This window comes from Cyphomyrmex costatus, unplaced genomic scaffold (assembly GCF_001594065.2).
Source record: "Cyphomyrmex costatus isolate MS0001 unplaced genomic scaffold, Ccosl1.0 scaffold43, whole genome shotgun sequence".
Taxonomy (NCBI): domain Eukaryota; kingdom Metazoa; phylum Arthropoda; class Insecta; order Hymenoptera; family Formicidae; genus Cyphomyrmex; species Cyphomyrmex costatus.
Genome location: NW_017278534.1, coordinates 2,965,787 through 2,977,897, shown reverse-complemented (window position 1 = coordinate 2,977,897; position 12,111 = coordinate 2,965,787). Strand labels below are relative to the sequence as shown.

The 12,111-nt window shown below is 34.9% G+C and overlaps 1 protein-coding gene across 2 annotated transcripts in view; it reads right to left on the bottom strand.

Moving 5' to 3' along the window:
- The window catches only part of LOC108777422 (peripheral plasma membrane protein CASK), a 112,477-nt gene extending 101,316 nt beyond the window's left edge, over positions 1–11,161 (bottom strand). For both annotated transcript variants that reach the window (XM_018544298.1, XM_018544296.1), the window contains exon 1: positions 10,648–11,161. In XM_018544298.1, coding sequence (XP_018399800.1) covers positions 10,648–11,160 — 513 coding nt within the window. In that variant the 5' untranslated portion in view covers position 11,161. The remainder of the gene's footprint in view (positions 1–10,647) is intronic.
- Between the last annotated feature and the right edge of the window lie 950 nt (positions 11,162–12,111).

The window sequence follows — 12,111 nt, the reverse complement described above, 5'->3', positions numbered from 1 at the left end:
CTCTCTCTCTCTCTCTCTCTCTCTCTCTCTCTCTCTCTCTCTCTCTCTCTCAACGCGATAACTAGTCTATGATATCACAGCTCTATACAGATGTACCTTTAAATACACTCTGGAACAGCGCAAGGTTCGCCTTGTTTGGCTTAAAAACCATATTAAAGAATTACTAAACTTATTTATTTATTGACGTATTTACCAAGCTTATTAATTATTTATTAAATAAATCAAGTCAATCGAAAAAAAATTATTGGTATTCGACTCAGATAAAAAGATTGCGCTACTCTGACACATCTAAAGTTCTGTATGATACTATATCATTTATATTATATCACTCTCTTTTAAACTCATCTCGTAAAAGAAAGAGATAAAAATTTCTATAAAATTGATACGAATGTGTTTACGTACACTTGTTTTCCGCGAGATGATTTTTAATACGACGATGATGGGACACTTTATCTGAATTTCCAAGATGCCGTCAAGTCTTTGAATGGAACAACGTCGCATTGTATGGCCGCGATTAAGATGAACACGCTCATTATTGTAGCCACATGTACGCGAGTTATCGGCATTATAAGGTCTATGGAATGCGTCATCGTGTGGTTTCACAATGTTACTGCGTTATAAACGCGAAGGTTGTTTTTCCATTGTCGGGAATAGAAAACGCGCGCCGTACTCATTCGCACACATGGCAAAATGTGAGTGAAATATATATATAAATTTTCGCGCTTCCACCATGTCGCAATGGTAATAATGTTTTAACGCAATGCGATCCATTTTTTTTTGATGATCTATATGACGCACGTAAATTTATGATTTCCGTCGAGATGTCACATAAATCGACGAATATAGCGTGGGCCGTGACGCATCGACGGTTATGTCTATTCGATACTCCTTTCTATATGCATTGAGCGTTTTGCAATACGATTGCAACAAGAGCTGCGAACAGATATTTTGTTATATTATCTATTCTACACGTCTAAGACCTTTTAAGCTACTTGCAAGTCGACCTTAGTACACGTACCTGTACTTGCAAATCAACTTTAATACTTATACGTATATATACACATAAGTTTTAAAAAAGTTCTTTACTAAATCTTTCCCGACTTGAAAGTAAATAGACCAAAGTAAAAGTGAGACTAATGTAAAAACAGTTCTTTACGATGAAGAAAATGGAAAGAGGACTATAAAACAAAAGTTCCTAAGAACCCCCATTTACATCTCGAATGCTTTGACTTACGAAACTATCGATCGTGACGTTCATATCTTTCGCGACGTCATTAAATTGATTTCCACGACAATAACAATGTAGTTTTTCATTGTCGAGTAAAATGAGCGGCATAAGGTTCGCAATTTAAAATATATATATCGATTATGGAAATACGAATTCCTGACAAACGAGTCCGCTGGTACGGCAAACGCATTAACCAAATTGTGCATTCTCAAGAGGTGATCATGACAGAGCTAGAAGGAAATACGAGAAGCAACGAAGGAAATCATCATAATTGTGCGCTCGTTGCATCGAGTGTCGCAACTTGCGCCACGTCGTAGAAATAATAGCGATGCTTAACCTCCACGATTTGCAAAGACGATTTCGGAATTATTGCATACGGAAAGAACAGCTTTACTAATATCTAAAAATTTAGCTAGATACACATCTGAAAATAAATTTTGTTGTAAACTGTCAAAATAATAATGTAGGACACTCAAACTGACTGCTAGAATGCCAAAATTTCTTGTAACATTACTCATCATGTTTGAGTTCCTTACATAATTAGTTTATGATAGTAGAATAAAATTATTTTTGGATCTGTATCTACTTTAATTTTTAGATAATTCAATAAAATTGTTCTTTCCGCGTGCACATTATTGTTATAATACATTATAGGGAAAAACGGTTTTGCTGAAGTATTTTCTGTTAAAGAAAAAATTTACTTAGATACATATAATATAAATTTAAAAAATAATTTTGTTGGATTTTATTAAAATAAAAATAAATATACAAATAAAAACTCTAATTATCAAAATAATTATGTAGGACGCTCAAAATAATTGCTAGAACGTCAGTTTTTTGCAACATTGCTCATCATGCCTGACGCCTGAGTAATCAAAATAATTTTGGTTAGTCTAACAAAATTATTATTAGATCTATATCTAATTATTTTCAGATCTGTGTCTTAATTAAATTTTGAGGTACTCTAACAAAACCGTTCTTTTATGTACCTACATTTTTATTTCTCTGAAAAATACAATTCTCTTATAAGAATACCTTGTGTTTGAATATAAGTCATTACACCCACGTTGTAATGACAGTAAAGTTACAATAAAGCAGCTCTGAATCGCATAGTTTTCTCAGACTGAATTTAAACATTGATTTCTTCTTCTGACCTTTACTTTTTCAATACATCTCTTTGACCTAATTTTTTAAACATGTATTATTTGATGCCACTACCGGGTCTAAGAATGACAAAACTTCTTGTTTTTCAACACCTCTTAATAAATTTTCTGTAAAGCTTCACGTGCCTATTTTAGGAGCTACAACGTATATAAAAACCTGAAACCGGAAACTTGTAGGTCTATTAATAATTTTAATCAAACATATACTTAAATGACACACACATATTTATAGAAACGTATACTCGCAATTCACGATCTCGTGTAAAATACACGATAGTGTCGCTGCGGTTACTTTACCGCCGAGACACTATCGTGACTTCTGATACAGATATATTTAATATAGGTACATATAGACATACATAAAAAGAAAAATCATTATACAATTGTTGTAAATCTTTCGAAACAATGTTGATGCCATGGGCATTATTTGTAAATGCATTTGTCTATTGTTTTAAAAAATTTATTTAAAAAATGCGCTATACGAATGCGAATTAGAAGATTATGAAAAATAACTCTGTTAAAAAATAGCTGGAATACTTTTCAGAAAATAGCGGACACGGATGCATTTATCTGAAAACCAATCACTCATGTGTACACAGTAACAAATAGAAAAGGAGACGGCAACTGAATTACCATTTAGAATTCCATCCGTACCACGACATGAACAATCTTCCGGTAGAACCTCGTTTACCTCCGAACTGCATTGAACTTCGAAGGATATTCTATTGTTTACTGGACGTAGTCCAGTGTGTACGGAAACAGTTAGTCCGTTTAGACAATAATTAGTCCCCGAGGGAAAACTACGATGGACGAAGGCAAGTACTTAATTGCTATCTTCGGTACTCCCAGTTGTAAAGATAGATGCAGTACTTGGTGCCATGAGAAGGTGAGACAAAGAGGGAAAAGAATCTCATTGACCTTACACGTTTATTCATTCTGTCTTTCACGCCGCAGTATACGTTTACATAATGAATGAGATTACAATCTAACATGAGTAGGCGGGGCACGCCAAAAAGATTATTATCTAACATACGTTAGTCAAGTAATTAGTTGAAATAAACTAGCAAGGAAGTAACTTTTTCTCGTTGTAACGTCAGCAAGAATTAAATGCACATTTGCGATAATAGATAAAAATATTTGCTATACTTTTATAAATAACGTATATGTGAAACTTGCTATTCGTAATATTAAAATATATAAAATGTTACACATATAATCCTCTTATTTTATATATATATATATATATTACATATATATATAATTTTTCATTCAGAAAACAAGAGAATAAGCAGTTACAAACCAGAATCGTAGTTTTAGTGGCACATATTAAAAACCAATTTCTATTATAGAATTTGCACGGATTAATTTCTGGACTATATGTATAATGGCCGTAATCCGACAAGCGTAATATCGAACATGTTACGGATACTATAATTTCTGTGATACGAATCACTTTCATATATTTTCAACAAAATATCAAAGAATATATTTTAAAATTTTACAATTTTTCAAAGATAAAAGTATTTCGATTAAGATCAAATTTAAATAACAGATTAATTCAAATTGTCTATTATTTGGATTAAATATTATGTTATATGTGTTCAAAATGCATAGACATTTAATTTCTATCATAAATAAGAAATTTCTAAATTGAACTCTACAACTGTAGCAAAAAGTAAATATACTTTATATTTTTTTATTCCGACTGAAGAATCTAGAGAGTGATGACTTCCGACAATTCCGATAAATGAACTTGCTCAAGAACAAAATGAGCATACTTCAAATAGTCAGAATACAGATTTTACTCGCGTTTCCACGCATAAAGTGTCAGAAGTTATGCAGTCATGTATAAAATGGAACAAATCGAATTTCCAGCGAAAGGTTTGCAAGAGAGATTTTGCTCTTTTGAAAGATTATGCGTTCCACGAAACGGACATATGGTATATATATTATATTCAAAATTATATTCAATATATATACATATGTATGCATATACACAATATACATATACCGCGTAATCGCATATTATATTTGAGAAAACAAGAAAGAGAGAAATTTCCTATTTTAATCCATAAATTATATTTTATAAGTAGTATAACTTTTATAAAAAATATCAATTTTCTTTTAAATGCATTATATATTATCAATTGCCATTATTATAACAAAACTCTGCTTTGTATATTAGGGAATAATATTTTCGTGACATTTATTTATATGTGAAAAGCACCTTGTCGTCCCAGAGCACGAGAATACTGCAACGTAGGAGAGAACGGAAGATAAACATACTGCATATACTGCAAACATTTTATACGCAAATTTGAATGAAATACAATTTTATGCTGAATAACTCGAAAAATGTATGTTAAATAATCACTTGTAAACTCTAGAAGCACAAAAGATCACATTCTGTTTTAATTTGCATCTCCTATTTTTTATTATTGTATCATATACATATCTGTGAAATCATATATGGAAATATATCATAAATAAAAATTGTTTGCTGATAATCGTAAAAAATACAATTTGTGATATACATCAAGTAAAATTTTCAAACAAACTGTTCTCCGATACACCATATGTCTCGAGTCTTCGAAGCGAAAATTCAGAATTTTAACACGTGAAAAGTTTCTGGCGCAGAATTGAATATACGGACGTATATTCGCGCCTTCTTATCGTATGAGCGCGGTAAGAAGAGAAAAGTTCCGGAAACGGGAGCATTATCAAGGCATCGACGAGTAATGCCTGAAAGTTGATATTTCCAACCGTGCACGCGAAACCGAAAATTCGCTGGTGAATCTACAAAGATTTCCGTTTCACGCTTTGTCAAGATCGTCATCTTGCAAATCCGGTGAACTTTAGGAGTGAAGCTATACGAAAAAATGTACATATATTTAAATTGAATCCGAATATAAGTACTACGAACGTAAAGCAAAGATATTCAGTACGCAATAATAATTTAAAACTCTATGATACAAATAGCGTGTCCAAGAGTAGCTATGAACACTTACATAGTTCAAAGTCAATCATCTAATCAGATATATATACATTTGAAAAAAGTATATTAAGGAATTGCATAAATACATAAATATCCACCGAATAAATACGCGGACACATTTCATAAAAATTTTCTGTTTATTAATAAATCCTCTGCCTGTTTAAGTATAAAATATTTTAAATAAAAATTTTAAATTAATTATGCGTGTTGTCTCATAATGTTTCATATAAATAATATATGTTTCTTTCTTTCTTTTTTTTTTTTTTTTGAAAGAATTACACATGCTAAAACGTGGAACAGTCACTCATACAGAAAACATACGAGTAAGATAAATGAAATAAATTGTTGCGAGGTGTAGTGTGCTCGTAAATCAAGCAACAGTCCTCTGATGGATCGTTTTAGCGACTTTTATATATTTTTTTATTCTTTGTATCTCTCTTTCTTTCCCATTACCGAAATCTGGTCTGCACAGTTTGCCGTAATCCAACCCTTTCCGCAATGATGATGCGTTATGAAATACGACTCGTAGTTTGAAAATTATAAAATATTTCATATATATTTCAAAATCTCTGCTTACTCAATTTGACATTTTGAGGTAATATTATAATTATGCAAGGCAAATGAAAAATATATCCTTGTGTCATAACATGAAGCACGTACTGTGTCGTAATTGAAAATACGAGAAACATAAACCATTTGCAGTATGAACTAAGCTTTATCCTAAATGCGCAAGTAAATCGGATTTAAAAACGTTATTAAAACATAACAGCGTTTAAATAGACATAGAGAAAAAAGAAGATAGATAGATAGATAGATAGATAGATAGAGAGAGAGAGAGAGCGCTCGAAATGTTGGTACATTGAAGATTAAAAATTGTTTTACGCGTTTCCACTAACGAAATTATTTACTATAACGGTGTGTGTTAATTTAGACATAAAATGATAGGTGCCAAGCACTGTGACAATCGCACGTCGTATCAGCGAAATCGAAACGTGAAATGTTATCACGTTTTACTGCAGAGATATATGTTTGAAATGATCGCGGCTTTAGATCGGTGCCCCATGTTATCCATGAAAATGTGAGGATCGCTTTGCGACAATAATTCGACGCGTGTGTTTCGACGTAATTTCCTCACTCTCATGTTCAATATCATGAAGAAGGGGATAAACGAAAGAGACGCAGAACGATAATAACCGTCATGGCGAATAGGAAGAAGTAAAGTCGACCTCTGAGATCGCCGTTTTTAGTACGAGAGGCACGTAAACCACGCGACATTGTAAAAGTCTCAGACAGGGCGGCGACAGTTGGCAGTGTCTCCGTTGGACCGGCTTGAGTACGCGCGAGAAGTGGCATAAAGAAAAACGGTAAAAGACGTGGTGCAGAGCATACTTGATGGGCGGATGAAGGCTTGATAAATTGGGTTTCTCGCGATTATGGTTAGACAACGTAGCATTGCTCGTACAATCCGCGAGACTAAAGAATCCCCCGGTTCTTACTTATCTCCATGTTGGAGCTTGAGAAATTTTCATGCCATTCTATGTGTTGGGAATTCTTGACGCGTTTCATTTAGTTAAAGCATGATGATGGAGAATTTGTCTAACGTTATGTCGCAATTTACGTACATAAAAGTAAAATGTAACGTAGATAAGGACTGTTTCTGAATAGAATATTTAATATTATAAAAATTCAGATTGATACGTTTCAAATAATAAAATCGTGAATTAAAAGTAGCAATAATAATATTTTAATATAAAATGTAAATATCGCTTTTGTAGAAAGTAATACAAGAAAACCGAGATGAAGTTACTGCTTAATCGTTTCAAGCGCGCGAGTAATGAAGAATTATTTTTTAATTAAATACAGTGACGCTACACAATTGCGGGGGCCACAACTGATAGAAATTACAAAATCAACAGAAGTGTTATTCTGCAAAATAATTAATATTTTACGCAATAATGGATATATAATATAATAATTAGATAATATAGTTGCTCATTAGAAGAGGTTATTAAAAATACAGATATAAAATAATCAAGAAATTTTCATTCATAATTAAAATCCTCAATAATTCTCTTTTGAAATAATATTGTCAAAGCATAAATCATTTTTCACAAAAAAAATCTATCAATTTTTAATCATCCGTAATTAAAAAATTATTAGGATGGTCACAACCTTATTGTAAAATAATATTGTATAATCTATAAACTGATTAAGAAGAGGACATTTACAAAGAATGGGGACCTATTTTAGGGCTGCACATACACATACAGTATATGCATTATACTCGTGATCCATATTAAAAATATAGCAAAAGAGAACAAGGGCAAATAAGAATCATGCGCAGATGTTAAAGCGCTAATATATAATATTTAGTAAAAAATCTCACGAAAGCATTTAAAACGCTTAACGCATACGTTTCAAATCACTGTTAAGCCATTCTCAGAATTAATCAAACATACCGATAAGCACGTACAAATATGTAGGTCATCATAAACTTACGTCCGGCAACCGTATGTGAGAGAGCCTCAAACCAAATAAAATTTTACAGAAAATGTCACTAGCAATTATATGACTGAGTAGAAAATCTAATGCTCAATCCGTTAATGGACGTGAGTTATACATCAAAGTAAGAGACAGTCGAAGATTAAAAGTAAACGTAGCACATAACGAAGAGAATTAAAAAAGTAATCAATTTATGTCAATAATTCAAAAAATAGTAATAAAAATATATATAACAAGTTAGAAAAATAATCGCATGTGAATCAAGATATGAAAATATTAAAAATCATACATAATATTTTTTAAAAACTTTACATTTATATTATGATAAAAAATTGAAGAGATTTACAATACTATATCAAATATATCAATGTGTATGATTTTATCGAAATAGCCCAAATAAAGCACGGATCGATACGATATTCAATGAAGGAAGCTTACACGGCGTGTTCTGGACCGTTTCTAGCGCCGCAACGGTATGGAACGTAGTTCGGAATCTATATTCTATGACTGGTCTAACTAACCATGTTGCGGTCGTATTCGCAGCTGCGATCTGCAGATGCGACTACCACAGCTACATAGTAATCTCATTTACAAATTCGTCAAAGGAATAGCTCAGAGATATGGAGTTACACCTGTTATTATCTATCTTGCACGCGTAACACACAATGCCATCGGTCTTATATTACCATCCGTATTACTATCCAATAGATAATGACTTCCGATCCATTCATTAAGCCTCGATATAACATTCCAAATTTTGATGAAAAGCTCTAACTACAATAGAATATCTAAATATTATATAAATTTTTCCTATCTAGTACATAACCAAATTTTTACCCCGTAAAAAATATAACGAATATTATATTTATATGGTATTCGCAAAAAATGCATGAAATTTGTGAACTATCCGCTTTTATAAAAAAATCAACGGAAATAAAATCAAATAAACGGAAATAAAATTAAGCATAAGATAAAAAACGGTAATCGAACACATTTTGAGCTCTCTCTATTTATTTTCCATTGCAATATTCCTCTCTCATTGTTAAGAACAATGAGATCAGTATTTTACTTTCCTCTCATATGAAGCTCTTCAAATTAGCCCATAAATATCAAAAAGGGACCCCGAAGACCTCAATGCTCCACAGAAATTACGAGAGTCTTTTATTTCGCACAATTTCCAAAAATATTCAGGCATACACATCGTAGATGTCACATGTTGGCGACATTAATTTTCTCGAGTGTCGAGGGCATTGGTTTGCCAAACGAATGCAGTGTGTTGCAAATTGTGCACGTTTTTCGTTATTTTTACGTATACGTGCGATACATTCCGAGCACAAGCTCAATCTAGATGCGACTGTGGATCGGATTCTACGATATGGACCAAACGAGCGCGATGCATTTTTCTTACGGAATAAACACGCCACAGAATAAACTTGTAGTACGAAAATACTAATTTTACGTAAAATTTTAGCGGAAAGCTAGCGTGATAATGCGGGAGAGAATTTCCGTTGTCATGTATACCTAATAGAATTAGATTCACACGTGATAGCCATTCCAGTATATTACGATATCAGTATAAAATGTCGGACTCGAGTTCTCGCGTTCTCGTCATCATTTATATGCATAGAAAGAAAAATTCAACGGCTCTGAATTAGCCGTGAAAATTTCGTAAAATTCGAGAATACATTTAAGCGCGCGCTTAATTCGAAGAAAATCTTTCGCTTTAAAATTATGTTATTACAAAGGTGAACTATTTGATTCCGGAAAGTTATACAGCTTAGTTATTCAAGGAATTAGAACATCCGCTTTTCGTATTAAGCATACCTAAATCCTTGCATTAAGCTTTAGCATAGAAGGACTAATGTTTACTAAAACACTCTGTGGACTTAGGTTGACAATGAACAGTAAGTAGATTTACCTGAAACTCTGTGACAAGATAATTTTAGGATCTAATATATCGCGATTATAAATGCAGCTCCGATAATAAAATATTATAACAAAAAGTATACAACTGTTTAATTTACATTTGTCACAAATACGATCTTGGATCGTTTATTTACAATATAAAATTAAATTTTCAGTAATTGAAACTAACTTTTTCAATTCTCACTCGAAATACAATTTGAGAAACACAAACTCGAAATTAATTATTAATTACTACCTGTATATTTTAGAATAATTTAAATCTAATCAAACCTAATTGCGTATTAATTACGTTGTGTGAGGAAAAGTTAATTTAGTCAAAATTTGTATCGTTTAGTATTAATTAGAATAAAACTATATTGCCATTCTGTTGAAAAATAAATTTACAATATTTCCTTAATTTTATTTTCAAGTTTTATAATGATTATTATAACAATTAAAATATTACTTTCTCATGTATAATAAATCACGTACGTACTAAACAATTTATGTAAAAAATTTAGTAAATGTTCCATATAAATATATATATACATATCTTATATAAAAATTATATACAGCAATTATCGGGCAATAGTTGGAAAATTCTAGGAAATAACTACTTGGATAGTTTATTGTACTTATTTTTCCAATATTGTTATTCGACCTATCGTTCTTATTCATTATGAGGCCGCACGTGGAGATCCTATGGATAATACCATCTACGTCTATCAGTTCATTTAAATATGCGGAATAAATCGTGCAATCCTCCAGCGTAGTGAGAAGAAACGAACAATAGTATCACTCTCATCTCACTCGGACAATAGACGACATGTTGCGGATACGCGAGTGTGCTTTACCTGTGAATGCGAATGATACTCTGTGCCGGCGCCGTTTGGGAATCTGAACCGGAAGGGACTGTGTACGGGACAGTTGATGCGAAACGGGCTTTCCGCGGGCAGTCTGGGTGGTGGTGGATGGGTATGCGGGCCAAAAATCACACAGTCCATCGGCATAGGTCGCCCGGGGGCGTGATCGAGGGATCTGCAAGAATAGTTCATAGGCGGTCGTACAGCTGGTGGATGCTCGACTGGCGGTCTGCCTGGATGCTGCGCTTCGTGCTGTCGATGCTCCAGCAGCCGTGATATGTGCTCAGTCGATCGACAACCGTGCTCGTGAGGCCTTCCAAAATGATGATTGTGAATGTGACTGGCGTGATCTTTTAGCCGGCAAGGATGCTCTATGGCGCGCATCATACGGCTACGATCCATGCCGCTACCTATACTGCCCGGTGACATCGAAGATGGAGCGACGGGATGATCTACGACCGAACGCGGTTGCTCCGTGCGGATTTGTTCCATTGATCTGCTCATTCCCTCCATCGGTCGCATAGAATGATGGTGTTCCATACGCATCGGATCAGATGGTGGTTGACGTATGATGGAATCGATCGATCTCATCGATTCCATCGATCTCATCGCCTCTGTTGAGCGCATACCGTGATCGAACGGACGCATCGGCGAAGGATCGGTCGATCTACACGGCCTCTCCCAGCATCGCGGCACCGTCGCCGCACCACTGCCTCCGCCAAACACTCCGCCACCGCCGCCTCCACCGCCACCGTGACCTTGAGGTACCCAACCACCCGCGTACGGATGATCCATCGCCGTTGCGAGCCGCCGTTAGCGCGCTCGTACTCACGGATCTCGTAGTCGCATGGCCCTATCCGGTGCCATGATTTACCCTTATCCACTGCCGCGTCGTCACGCACTGTCACTCGCGAAGTTTAACGCACGCTGTCGTTGGCGCGTCACGACGCGTTACGTCGCACGTCTCGGACAGCGCGATCCAGATCGGCGAATGAGAATGAGAATAAGCACAGAAGAAATGGAGATCACGAATTGCGACGCGCGAAGAAAAGATACACAAACCAAATCACGCTAAGAATACGCGAGGGTGAGAGATGTCGAACGAGAGAAACGCGAGCAAAGAACGAGGCCGAGAGACAGAGCGCGGATTGAAAGACGGAAGTAAACAAAAAAATCGTGAAATGCAAAACAAAAATAAAATATCGGCTATCCAAGAGTTTCTTCGCGAACTAGAAAAAAGTTCGAACGATGAAGAAAGCCGTACGCGAGTGCGGCAGCGACGGAAAACCGACGCATCGCGATGCCGCGCTCCCCAACACTGAACCTCGCAGCCTCGACTGCCGCGCAGTCCCTCCACGCAAACCAACCAACCGACCCACTATCCTCGACAGCCACCCTCACCCCCCGCTACCTAGTCATCCCTCCCACACGTATGTACCCTTCCATACCCCGGCG